This window comes from Cornus florida, unplaced genomic scaffold (genome assembly GCF_030987335.1).
Source record: "Cornus florida cultivar Cherokee Brave unplaced genomic scaffold, ASM3098733v1 CherokeeBrave_3.0.0_Hap2_Chr03, whole genome shotgun sequence".
Lineage (NCBI taxonomy): Eukaryota > Viridiplantae > Streptophyta > Magnoliopsida > Cornales > Cornaceae > Cornus > Cornus florida.
Genome location: NW_026775573.1, coordinates 89,772,191 through 89,786,740, shown reverse-complemented (window position 1 = coordinate 89,786,740; position 14,550 = coordinate 89,772,191). Strand labels below are relative to the sequence as shown.

The following is a 14,550-nucleotide window of genomic DNA, read 5'->3' as shown; positions in this document are numbered from 1 at the left end:
AAACAGTGTCTAAACAATATATTTTTTAATTTACTGAATTTTATTTTATTTTATTTTTTAAAAAATAAGCTCAAAATAACATATTTTGGGTTTTTTCAAAAAAAAAACTAGGCTGCCAAAAAGTGCCTTAAGGCACTGTTGGCACTGTTGCAGCCTGAAGTAAAAAAAAAAAGAAAAATCGCTTCAGGCAAAATGTCGTCTCTTTGCTAAGGAAAAAAACAAAAAAAAATTTTCGCGATCGGGCTTGGGCTCGCGGAATACCGTGAGCCGGATAGCGAGCCGTTGTGCCCAATTCCGCGAGGCTGCTTTGTTTGGTTTGCGGAAAGGGCCTTTCGCAAGCCCACTGCGAATGCTCTAAATACTATCTATTTTGCATTTTCTTGATGCCGCCGGTTTTTAAAACCCGTCTACACCATAACACAGACACAGCTTGTTGTTTTATGGGTCGGACCAACTCACTCGCTAGGTGGGTAGGCCCGTTACGTGACCGCTTTCTCAGAATCCGCTCTCTTTTCATCCACCGCCTTGCCTAGATTCAGTTGGTTCCTTCATCTCTGTTTTATTCTCGGATCGGTAGTGGTGCGTAGGCTACAAAAGCGTCTTACAGACTGGGTTCAGTTGTTGTATGTCTCTATCTACCAACCATCTACCCTCCCAATATGCCACAAGGTTCTCTCTTCCTCTCTCCTTAGTTTGTCGTACAATTTTTTATTTTTTATTTTTATTATTAGTATTATTTTTTATGTCCGTCTACTATTACGATTATTGTTATGATTGTTTTGTATTTGATTTGATTTGTTACTAATACTACTACTAAATAACGCATGGCTTCCCGGCAGATCTTCCGGGTTTCTATTATGATGCGGAGAAGAACAGGTATTTCCCCATCAAAGGGCCAATCCCTGGCTCTTCTCGCAACTCTGCTTCTTTGCCTACTGCTCAAGATACAATTTCAAAACAAAACCAGGTAATTCCCTCTGTTACCGTATATTATACCCAGAAGTGAAAGGGAATAATAACAACGAAATTATGGAAGCATTCAGTTATACTCTTTTGCTCTGTTCAGACTTTGTTTTTAGTTTGCCAAGGTCGTCTGATGTGTTCTCCTAGGGGCGGGGCCAGAATTTTGATTAGGGGGCGAATAGTGTTATTAAATTAAAATTTGAAAATTTACAAATCAATTGTAATATAATTTTCTTTATGATATTAGTCTTCGGGTGTGTATATTTGGTTATTGAAAAAATGTAATCCAAAAAATGAGAGAAATGCGACCTAAATAAATAGATGGAAAATTTATATAAAAAAAAGAAAATCAATTTTCCTTCAATTGTTTCAATCTGCAAAAATCAATTTTTGGAAAAAAGTTTTTGAGTAATTTGATTCTAGCTTGGCTTAGACATATCATTACTACCTTGATAAGTGTTGTCGCACTAGGCTCGAGGCTCAGCCTTAGCGCTTGTTGCCCTAGCACTTGTTGTCATTCCAGGCACACTGATGTGACAACTTAATAAACAAATAAGAAAGCTTAAGTGTATAAGAGAGAGAATGAACTTTGTTCAAAAGAATAAACAAATAAGGAAGTCCATGAGTCAAAGTGTCAACCAAACATAAAAAGAGGGAGACGAACGACGAAATCCTAGTGGCAAAGATGAACGACGAAGCCATGTCAGTTCTTTCTTTTTCTTCTTCTCTCTCTCTTCTCCTCTACTTCTCTCTCCTCTCTTCTATTCTACTCTCTACTCATCCTTTTTTTTTTTTTTTTTTTTTTTTTTTTGTTAATAGATTAATTTCTTTTTGTTTTTTTCCTTTCAAAAAAGCAAATTATGTTTTGCCTTTCAAGAAAACAAATTTGTGCTCTGTTTTATAGTTCTTGAATGCTTATATAGTTGATTGATTTACTTTTTTATATTTGTTATTAATTTTTAGAATATTGATATGACTTATGAGATATGAATGTTTTTATGGTAGTTTAAAATTTCAATTGTGTGCCTCACTTCACTTAGGCTCTCTGAAGCAAACAGAAAAAAGAAACAAGTCTTCCTCACAACTGTAAGAGAGAGACTAGGAATACTGCAATCACCGTCGGAGCCTAGATTTCTAAAGGGAAATCTGGGAAAAGCCTTAAGAACTATCTAAATTCTAAAATATGATACCACGATCAAATAAGAACCCGAGTAAATCCTTCCATCCTTTCTTTCTTCTTTTCCTTACTCGAACAAAACACACTAATCTGCTGTTAATGATAAAGAATCTGATTTTCAGACCTCTCTTAAGAAATTTAGTAGATTTCCAACACCTGCTTAAACACAAATCAGTAGCCAAGACCAGAGCTAATCTTATTTTTGAATTGAAACAACTCTTAGCTATGTATCGTGCCAAGAACCCACCCCAAATCAGGTCATGTATATGAAATCTATTATTTATCAAATCCATGAATGAAGAAGCTTCAGTTCTGACCAAAATATTCAGGAAACTTAAATCTGATGTAATGCATACTGCACCACATACAGCTGGAGGTTCAATATATTTATCTTCAAAGTCTCCACCTATTTGTCTGTCAACAAGCGTAAAGTCTGAAATTTCTGCGACTTTGGAATCAACTTGAAATATTTGCTTCAATTTCTTCAGTAGTTCCCACCTTCTCACCACAAATCCATGGTATGCAGATTGAATAATGACAGCTGCTTTAGCTTCTGAGATGTTATTGGCTGCTTCTTAAGACTTCTCCCCTTCTGCCTTATTTTTTTCTTCATATTGCTCTTCATTGTTTTCAAATTCTGGAAGCGAGAAAGTTGTAGTTTCCTCCAGCCTTTCACATTCTTTATCTTCCCATCCGACAAATTCATCCCAAGCTGATGTGGCATCCACAAAATCAACATAATTTCCAACGTTGCAATTATCAGAAACTAGTGAACTCTTGGCAGTCTTGTATCCTGAATCTTCACATGTGCAGGACCAAAATTCGGATTCTTGGGCATGTTTCACCATTGATGTCCATGTACGTTGTGATCTGGTAGCACTCTGCTTTGGACTTCTAGACTGCATATGGCACTGAAATCTCTCTCGAACAGGCTGTCTTACCCAATCTTCACATTCATATGCATCCACTTGCTGATCCATTTCTCTCCTACCCTCCAGATTCAGAGGAGAAATGATTCCATATTGTACTAATAGAGTGCTCATTTTTTTGCAGATTTTGAAATTTCTGAAAGTCTTCTTTTGTGGCTTTCTTGCTTCCTTGCCTAGCCATAGATCCAAAGTAATCACAGATCTTAAAACCTGGCTCTGATACCACTTGAAGCAAACAGAAAAAGAAACAAGTCTTCTTCACAACTATAAGGGAGACTAGGAATACTCCAATCACCGTCGGAGCCTAAATTTCTAAAGGGAAATATGGGAAAAGCCTTAAGAACTGTCTAAAATCTGATAATAACTCAAAATGTATTGATAAAGACTTGATTACAGCAGATATAGAGGGCTGTCCCTTTTATAATAATGATAAAATAGATTATTCTGCACCTTCAAAGGTATACTCCAACTCTTAATTAAGGCTGAAGTCAAACGAACAGATGAACCACAGGAGTCTGACTAGATGTCTCAATCAAGGGATTGTTTTCAAGAGCATTCCTTCGGTTGTTAGATACAGTCTTTTAGAGCCATCATAGATGAGCTGCTGCAACAAGAACAGCTAGCTAGCTAGCTAGTAGGTATCAATCGAGAGGTTCAGAAGGCAAGATTTTAAAGGCTGCAGTTAGAATAACAAGTCTGGGTGCAAGCTTAAGCATTCCGTCCTGATTAACAGAACAAGCCATGATGCTTCTACTATTAATGACACTTGACTTTTCCTAGAATGACTCTTAGAATTCTCACACAACATTAATAACTTTATCACTTTCCTAAGTATACTTAATAATTCCAAGGCTTAGTAAAACAAGGACTCTTTGACTTTTCTTCAAGGCACTTTCTAAGGCACCATTGACTGCCTCAATCATGACTAAAGTACCCTTAATGATTTGCATCACTTGCAAGGCTCCTTGTGCCTAGGCTCCAAATGACCTCGAGCTTCTTGGTGCTCCTTGAGCCTTTAATAACACTGACCTTGATGAAAAAAAATAGAAATTTTAAATTACAATTAAAAATATTAGCTTATATAATATCAATCCTTATTGTTGTTGGCATTCTTGCCATCTTGCTCCCACAATACTTTAGTTTTCCTTCCTTTCCAATGCTCCCGAGAGTTGGTGATAGACATTATCTTGTGAAAATTTATAATTCTAGATATTTATCTTGTAAACACCATCTTGCGAAAATGTTTGAGAAGAAGATTCATGCATTTTTATTAAACACGAGGGGACATTAGTATAATTTTTATTTTTAGTTTGCCAAGGTCGTCTGATGTGTTCTCATTAAGGGTGGGGCCAGAATTTTGACTGGGGGCCGAACTAGTGTTATTAAATAAAAATAGAAAATTTACAAATCAATTGTGTATATATATATATATATATTTTATTTTTTTTTATTTTTTTTTATGGTCTTAGCAGATTGATCATGGTTTTGTCTTTGGTTCAAGTTTAGGTCCGATTAGTGCGTCTGAGAGTTTGATCTCTAGATCTTTTGCATCAAGTAGGTTTCTTTGTAAAAGGCTTCATTACAAGCTTTGTTTTCTTTTTGTTATTTCTGTTTCTTTTTCGGTTGTTCCCCTCTTTGAGAGGTGCCAGATAATGCTGTAGTTGTTTTCTACTTGGCTTTGTAAGCTTTGTTATACACTTGTTTTTCCTTAATAAAATTCCAATTTACCAACACACACACACACACACACAAAAAAAAAAAAAAAAAAACGAGAGAGAGAGAGATAGAGAAAAGAGAAGAAAAAGATGTTCAACAAGTTCGATAAGATAAGAAGTTCTGCTGAATGTTAGGAAACACTGGAAAAGCTCTGTTAATTAATTCTAAAGCCACTTATGGAACTTGGTTTTTGTTGAGAGAGAGAGAGATAGAGAAAAGAGAAGAAAAAGATGTTCAACAAGTTCGATAAGATAAGAAGTTCTGCTGAATGTTAGGAAACACTGGAAAAGCTCTGTTAATTAATTCTAAAGCCACTTATGGAACTTGGTTTTTGTTGAAAGCTAAAGCTAAATCTTAGAGAGAAGAGAGAGAGGAGAATGGACTGTATCTCTTATTTCATATCACAAAAGGATGATTACAATAGTTGTATATAATATCTTTCAAAACACAAAATAAGGGAGGTGGTAGGTGAGTGTAGAGCAAGGAATGTATCTAGACATATTGTGTGTAGGTAAATACATCATGTGTAAAATATGAAAGCTGGAATCATATCCCTAAATAAGGTATAGTTGACTACGAGTTGTATTCACGACACTCCCACTCAAGTTGGAGAGATGTCAATGTGACTCCAAGCTTGCTGCAGATAGAATCGATTGCATGCTTGGGTAGAGCCTTAGTAAAGATATCTGCTAACTGATTACCAGACGATACGAATGGAGTCACAATTTATTTGGAAGTCACCTTAGAACGAATGAAATGACAATCAACCTCAATATGTTTGGTTCTCTCATGGAAAACCGGAATACTGGCAATGTAAATAGCTGTCTGATTATCGCAATAGAGAAGAGAGGAGTCTTGAACAGAAAGCCTGAACTCCTATAACAGAGTTCTCAACCAAGTTAGCTCACAGGAAGTATGAGCCATTGCACGATACTCAACTTCAACACTTGATCACTCCGCAACCGACTGCTTCTTACTTTTCCAAGTGACTAAATTGCTTCCTATGAATGTACAGTAACCAGTCGTTGATTGTCTGTCTAAAGGAGAACCTGCCCAATCAGAATCACTTTAACCCTCGACACGCAAATGTCCGGATGACTGATAGCGAAGACCACGACCCGGAGCTCCTTTGAGATACTTAAGAATCTGTATAACTGCTTCCATGTGGGGGACTCGTGGGCTGGACATAAACTGACTCACAACACTGACTACATAGGCAATATCTGGTCGAGTAATTGTTAGATAAATCAGCTTACCTACAAGTCGCGTTTGTACATCTTTGAATCATCAACCAAGTCACCAACATCAGGGAATAGCTTCAGATTAGTCTCCATTGGTGTTGCTGCGAATTTGGAGCCAAGATAACCCGTGTCCTTTAAGATATCAAAATTATATTTTGTCTAGATAAACAAATGCCTTTCTTTGATCTTGCAACCTCAATACCAAGAAAATGGCGGAGCTTGCCTAAGTCTTTAGTGAGAAAATTCAAACCCAAATGATGAATCAAGGTATGAGTCCTCTTCTTGTCACTCCCAGTAATGACGATATCATCTACATAAACCACCAAAATCACAATGCCACACTTTGTCTTTTTAAAGAAAACTGAATGATCAGCTTGACTTCTAGTCATCCCATGAGCAACTACTACCTTGCTAAATTTATCAAACCATTCCCGAGTGACTGTTTGAGTCCATAAATAGACTTCTTGAGGTGACAAACACACTCCCCCTTGGACTCAAACCCAGGAGGTTGAGCCATGTATATTGTGTCAGTAAGATCGCCGTGAAGAAAAACATTTTTGACATTTAGTTGATGGAGAGGCCAGTTAAGATTGACAGCGAGAGAGATAATTATGTGAATGGAGTTCAACTTAGCCACAGGAGAGAGAGTCTCGGTATAGTCAATGCCATAGGTCTGAGTGAAACCCTTGGCAACAAGGCGAGCCTTTAAACGATCCATAGTGCCATCAGGATTCTGTTTCACTATGAAAACCCAACGACAACCAACAACATGAGCACTTGCAGGCTTTAGAAGTAGATCACAAGTATGATTCAATTGTAAGCCATGCATCTCTTCTTCCATAGCTTTTCGCCATCCAGGATGGGAAAAAGCCTTCTTATATAACTTAGGAATAGCAACAGATGACAAGGATAAAGAAAAAAGCCTTAAAGGAAGGTGACAAATGGTTATAAGACACAAAATGAGATATAGGATGATTGGTACAAACCCTTTTACCTTTGCGAAGCGCAATTGGAAGATCAAGGTCAGACTCAAAAGGATGATTAGTCAGAGCTGTAGGCGCCGAGAAAGATGGTGGATGATGCAAGGAAGGCTCTGCCTATTCAACCGCTGGAGCAAGTGGCACAAGAGTTTCATCCTGGCAGTGGTAGGAGTAGGAGAGGTATTCCTGCGACATCGCCGGGTATTAACCCGAGTAATGGGAGGAATATCAAGAGGATAGAACAATATCTGGAGATGGTAGAACAATGTCTTGTAAAATAGGTTCCTCCACTTGGTTACTCGCCTTAGAATAAAATGGAACATGTTCAAAGAATGTGACATTGGCATACACAAAATGTTTTCTCAAAGAAGGGTTGTAGCACCTATATCCTTTATGAGTGCGAGAATAACCTAAAAATATACATTTATGAGCTCGAGGGTCAAGGTTGTTCCGTCTTGGATTTAAATTACGTACAAAACAAATGCACCCAAACACTTTTGGAGGAATTGGAAAGAGGTCTTTACCAGGAAACATCATCTGAAAAGTTGATTTTCCTTTAAGGACCCGAGACGGCATTCTAAACAATAGATATGCTGCAGTAAGAACCGCGTCTCCCAAAAAATGTTTAGGTACATTCATTTGAATCATTAGAGCTCGAGCAATGGCAAGAATTGGTCCATTCTTTCTTTCAGCAATCTCATTTTGTTGGGGAGTATTAACACGAAGTTTGATGGGTAACACCTCTATACTTAAAAAATTACTGAAAGAGAGAGTTTGTATATTCAAGAGCATTATTAGTTCGAAGAATATGTAACTTAATATCCAACTGATTAGTTATTTCAGCATAAAAAGATTTAAACACATCAAATACTTGCGATCGATTTTTGAGAACATATAACCAAGTTAAACGAGAATAGTAATCAATAAAAGAGACAAAATAACGAGCACCAGCTAACCCAGTAGTTCGGGCGGGACCCCAAACATCAGAGTGAGTAAGTTCAAAAGGGCGTAAACAAGGTCCGTCAGTCCTAAGTTTAAAAGAAGCCCCATGTTTGCTAAGGTAACAAGTTTCACAATTAAAATTAGAAAAACTAGGTAGGGAAGGACAAATGCCAAAGACTGTCAAACGAAGGATGCCCAAGTCGACAATGCCATTGGTACAGAGAAGTCGAGGTATAGAGTGCAGATGAAATAGGTGAACAAGACGTCTGAAAGTAGTAGAGCCCATCCTTTTCAAAGCCCCCACTAATCATCCTCTTCGTCTTTAGATCCTGAAAGACACAGTGAGTAAGATAAAATGTTACTGAGCAATTTAGGGCAGAAGTAAGTTTACGAACCGATAACAAATTAAAGGGAAATTGGGGTAGATACAAGACATAAGAGAATGCTAAACTAGAGGTACTAACAGTGCCAATTCCTTGGACTTGAGAGTTGGTACCATTAGCTATTCTGACGAATGACGAACTCATACGAGAACTATTAGACAGAAGAGGGGTTACCTGTCATATGATCCTCCCAGAATCAATTATCCAAGGTGTACTTAGTGAAGAATGGAGGCAAGTATTACCTGAATCAACAAAAGTGATTGCAGAAGTGGATGGAGGATTAACACGCTTGACAATTGAATCATACTCAGCTTTGGAGATAAGAACCCGTTCCTTAGTAGTAGGATTTGTGTTCTCCCCCTCAACCACAGCCTGATTTGCCCATGCAGGCTTGCCATGAAGTTCCCAACAGAAATCAACAGAATGGTTGGTACAGCCACAATGTGTACATGTCCTCCGACCATGACCACCTCGGCCGCTACGACCACCTCGGCTACCACGGCCACCTCTGCTAGTGTGTGAAGGACCACGTCCTCCTCAGCCACCACTAGAAGTATCGGATTGCTCAGCTGGAACTGCAAGGGCGGAACGATCCTCCTTTTTTATGGTAGAAGAGTGGATGGAGGCACGTCAAACCCGAGCAAAGGTCTCACTAGCAGTTGGGAAGTCTTTGCCCGAGAGAATTTGAAAACTAATAGGAGCAAGTTTTGGCTGAAGTCCAGAGAGAAATTTTGCTACCCGAAATTCCTGTGTGTGTTGTTTCTGTGTCTCTAAATCTGTAGTCAAAGGCTGATAAACATTAAGTTCTTCCCACATACCATTCAGTTCTGAGTAATATTCTTCAACCGAACGATCACCCTGTTGAAGTGAAAAGATACCTTGGTACAATTGGTAGATCCGAGAAATATATATATATATTTTTCTGACAAGTACATTTCTTTAAGAGCACCCCAAATCTCCTTAGCAGACTCTAGAAATGAGACACTATTGAACACCTCTGGTTCCATACTGTTCCACAACCAAGTCATAATCTGGGCATCCTCTTGTTCCCATTCATTAGTCTGTTTTCCCTCCTTAGGCTTGGATGACTGGATATAGTAAAATTTCCCACGAGCTTTTAGAAAAACTTGGACTACTTGAGACCATTGAAGGTCATTGGGAACCTTCAATTTGGTAGCAGTTCTATTACCGAAAACGAGAGAGTCCTTGTTTTTCGATTTGTCACCCATGATAGTAGAGACGAGATAATCCGAGTACAAATGCTAAAGAAAGGAAAGCTATTGAACTTTGAGCATGAGATCAATAAGAAAGAATGTTGAACATGAAATCAAGAAAGGGCTCTTTTTTTTTTTTAGGATATCTCTGTCAGACTGTCATAGAAAGACACATTTTTGTTTTTTGATGACCTAGGGTTCTAGGTCATCTCTGTCCAATTGACAGAGAGAAAATAATAAAAAAAAAAAAAAAACAGTAGAGAAGTTGACGATACAATAAAAGAAAGAAAGAACTGAGATGAAGGGGGGAAAAAAAAAAAAAAAAAAAAAAGGAAGACAAAGCTTGGGTTAGGTCTCCAACTTTAACCTTGGAGCTCTGATACCATGTTGAAAGCTAAAGCTAAATCTTAGAGTGAAGAGAGAGAGAGAGAGGAGAATGGAGTGTATCTCTTATTTTATATCACAAAAGGATGATTACAATAGGTATATGTAAATCTTCCAGAACACAAAATAAGGGAGGTGGTAGGTGAGTGCAGAGCAAGGAATGTATCTAGACATATTGTGTGTCTAGGTAAATACTTCATGTGTAAAATATGAAAGCTGTAATCATATCCCTAAATAAGGAATAGTTGACTACGAGTAGTGTTCACGACAGTTTTTAAGATTGATTTCTTGTATTTTCTTTTTGGGCTTTACAAAAGAAGCAATAGGTTTGTTTTGGAAGCAAAGAAGGTTTCAGGTTTAAAGTAGCCATCAGCAACATATTCCAATTAGCTGAGGTAAGACTTTAGGGCCAAGTCTGGAGTCATGTAGCGGTTGAGGTAAGTTTCTGGCTAGTTGAAGTGATACCAACACATGGTATTAAGGCAGTGATCAATTGGTTGAACTCTCTCTAGTAAATTTCGAACCAATCATAGGCTCTGTTCAACTGGTTGATTTCGTTTGAGGCAGAGATCTTGTTTCCAATTCCTAAGTGTCCTTTGGTTATAAAAACCCTTGCGAAGCGTTGTTTTTTGGAATATATGGGAAGAGAGATATGAGAGAATTGAGGAATTAGAGATCAGTGACTTGAGTGATTGATTATCTTGTTACACCTTTTGAGTGTTGATAGTGAATTTTTGGTCCTTTCTCCTCCATGGAAGTAGGGGCACTGCTAAATCACATTAAATTTTGTGTTCTTTGTTTGTTTATGTGGTTGATTCTTTACAGCTTTTGTATGATTATGCACTTCTTGTTACCCATGCGGCCCTTGACAAAACGTGATTTGTAAAAAAGCAAGCATGGAACAATGTATATAATTAGGTCTGCCTCTTGTTGTGGAGGCTAAATAAGGTGGGTATTTTTCATGCAACTAATGAAGAAGAGAAGAAGTTGGACCTCTTTTTGATGTTATCAGCTAAAATGTAAATTTGATAGGATTTAGGATTTAAAAAGAATTTGTTATGTTCATTTTAGGATGTGACTCGTAGATTTATAAAGCATAGACATGGGGCATGGAGCAAAAATGAGTAGGCAGAGGACAAAACTAAAAAATTATCAAAAGGTCATTGTATCATACTCTCTGTTCATCTTGTTTCCAATAGTGGCGGACAAGGATCATATTAAGGTGTATTTTGTCCTATGTAACATTTGTTGGGAGTCCCTGAGACGAGGATCTTATTAAGGTGTGTTTTGTGCTATGTAACATTTGTTGGGAGTGCCTGAGATGTCAAGCCTTTGAAATAATGGAATTTATTGAATCTTGGACTCATTAACAAGACATGACCAGTGTAGAAGTGTCACAAAGTGTCTGCATCTGACGTGTTTGACTCATACATGACACCTTCCTAGAAGTGACCATGCTTCCCAGATTAATTGACATGATGAAGGGCCTGAAGGACAAGGAGGCATTTATGACTTGGATATGCAACTGAGGTTTCAACTTTCAAGCTTAAATGGTTTACATCGAGGGTTGTCATTGTGCCCTTTTATTATTTTAAAAAAAAATTATTCTGGTTTTAACTACTTTAGATCTCCACTCAAGTGGTTGCATACCTGTGTATCAAGTGACAGGTGGTCACATGCTTGTGTATCAAGAGTAGGTTGTTTAGCTAAAGGATTTGGTTATTGTTGGAGAATAATTATATGAGTGATTTAAGCCCTAAAATCACTCCTTGACAGAATGTTAAGTTGCTATACTTGGGCAACAAGTTGTTGCCATATTTGTATTTGACTTTCTGTGTAATTCCTTTATTATAGCTACAAGTCTTCCCCAATTCACCTATAAATAGAGGTGGTTATTGTAAACAAAATTAAGAGAGAATGGAATGAAAGAGATGTAGCCCTTTGGGCTTTGTGTGTTGTGGATTTAAGCCCTAGTGGCTGAACCACGTTATATTCTTGTGTCCTTCATTTTTTAATGTCTCTCTTCAACTTTTATTTTTCTTTCAACAGTTATCATATGATGAACTGGTATTCATTTGACAAATGAATGAGTTTTTCATCTTGATCTGACAGGGAGTCGTACTTGCTTTGTTGATTTCTTTAAAGCTCTAGAATGTCATAAAATCTATCAAACTTTTGATTTTTTCATATCATTTGCATTTATGAAGTCCTGAGTTGGCGACGCTTTTGCAAGAAGCAATTGCTTTCTACTTGTTATATTTATATACACAGCAAGTGTAGGTGCTTTACAACTACTTCGGGGGGAAAAAGGTTATATAAGGAATCAGTTTCTGATATGAAAAGTTTATAAATTGTTTATCTTAGATCTGATGGGAGTTATCCTTGTTATTTGATCTTTTTAAAGCACTAAAACATTTGTAACATTTGTAAAATGTTTTACTACTCCTTTGTAATGTGGGCCAAGCTGTTGTTCATAAGAAAAATTGACGAGTTGGTTCTTTGATTTGTGGAAATTGTCATTGTTTTGTTGATTTCTTTCAACCAATTACATTGTAAACTCTAATAGATCTTACATTGGCACATGCAGCTTCTGCATGAAGCCTCCACTTCTTAATTTTGAGTATTGTTTATGTTATGATCTCAAATGAATTACTACTACTTTCAAGGAAAACTAAAAGAGCAGAAGAAAGGAAAATGATGCACTTCCTTTCATGATTATGAGCCATTAATTTGACCACTTTGTATCATATTAACATGATTATTTCAATTTCATTAGAGGTATTATTGTTTCTCTCATTTCTGAAAATTAATATTGCAAATTTCTGAAATTGATATCATGGAGAACATTATACATTTTTGTTATGCAAATTGTAAATGAATTTTAATTTCTTTTTGTATTTACCTATATCGTGGTTGGTTACACTTATTGTATTGCAGGCAAACAACCCAAATAGGAGAATGGTTATCAAAACTGCGAAGCTGCTTCAGATGAGGGAGTTGTATGGTAATGTGATTACTTCCAGAAAAGGGAAGTGCAACTTTCAGGAGGAATACCAAAAGATACAAGCATCTCACCCAATGGTATGTTGTTGTAGATAAGAGTTGCAATCTTAATCTGCCATTTCTCATATTTTTTTGTCTCTATCCTTATTGTACCCAGTTATAGCTACTTGTGCAACGTGCAATAATGGCACTAGTCCAGGTTCTGGCAAGTTCTCTGTTTAAAATAAAGTTTTCATGATTTCTTGAAGTCCAAAAGCTAAAAGTTCATGCGAAACATTTGCATGCGTACTCATGGTTTATGTTCCCCGGACTTGGGCACGTGTTTAGGGAGCATGTATGTATCCAAGTGTCGGATGTATCAAATCCCCAAACAAAAGGACACTGTTAAATATTCATATTATTTGATGTTTCTCTCTTACTTTTTAGAGTAAAATAATATTTTTATGTAACAGAGTGTTCAACTCGTTTTGAAGCAATAATGTAATAAAGTTTCTTTACTGGATATCTCTTGAAGTTGCATGTCCAACCAAATGTGTGGGACATGTATCCCATCCCTTGGTTTGAGTGTCACATGGATACTTGATGTACTTTTGAAGAGTCCATGTATAATAGCTCATGGTATTTTATTTGGCACGGACACTCTAAAGAATATGAGAGGCTGATACTACTCGATTGAAGTTGATTTTATGATCTCTTGAATGGCTCCCGCTTCCCAGGAGCTAAAGATATTTATATTTATAATTAGATCAGGTATTCAGGTTGCATTGAAACTGCGATGTGTTAATTAGATCTTTTATGCATCTTTCTTTTATTCTTGGGGACGATACTTTGTTGAAGATAAGTAAAATATGATCCAATTTCAGCCTTCAAACTCTGTGATGTCATAACAATATATATGGTCTTGCAGCAGCAAGATGTATACATTCAATTTAATTTTGAGTCAGGGTTGATGTTTTTGCTTGCAAAAAGAAAAAATAAACAGGATTGACGTAATTGACCCCAAACAGGAGAGAGAGTTTGGAGGTAAAAGGAAACCAGAGAGGAAAAGGTATATCTCAAATTGTTTTTGTGGGGGTCCACTTTCTTTCACACAACATTAGGCCTGACGGGATTAGTGCCTAGTTGGCCATCATTAAACACGTGACCAATTCTCATAGGCAACCTATATGACCTACACAGATTGAAAACTTGATGTGGGATGACGCCTTAAAGCAGATTGTTACCGCTGCTATATGATCAAACAATGGTGGGCTAGGGTTTTGAATTTGTGGGTTTATGCTTAAGAAGAGAGAGTAGGGTTCAGAGGTGGATTTGGACTTCAACTGATTGATGTTTAAAGATAAATTTTAGTGTGAAATTGAAATGATAACCTTGCTGAAGTTTTTGAACAGCAAGCAACAACCAACAGGTTTAAGGGCAATAGTGGAGGGTGCGAACAGGGTTAGGTTTTAGGATCTAAGATTAAGGGTTTTGGGGATAAAAAGGGCTGATCGAATGGCGGTTTTTAACCATGCATGGACAGTTGAAAAATAAAAGAAGAAGAATAATTTGGATCTTAGGGTCCTTCTGAGGCCTTCTGTGCACAGATTTATCCTTTTGTTTTATTTACACGAAGTGA

General features: G+C 37.1%; 1 protein-coding gene across 1 annotated transcript in view; it reads left to right on the top strand.

Moving 5' to 3' along the window:
* The first annotated feature begins 420 nt into the window (after positions 1-420).
* LOC132300849 (uncharacterized) overlaps positions 421-14,550 on the top strand; it is a 52,830-nt gene continuing 38,700 nt past the window's right edge. Inside the window, exons 1-3 of the mRNA XM_059798104.1 lie at positions 421-669; positions 840-967; positions 12,867-13,010. Of these exons, the coding sequence (XP_059654087.1) occupies positions 660-669; positions 840-967; positions 12,867-13,010 (282 nt within the window). The 5' untranslated portion in view covers positions 421-659. The remainder of the gene's footprint in view (positions 670-839; positions 968-12,866; positions 13,011-14,550) is intronic.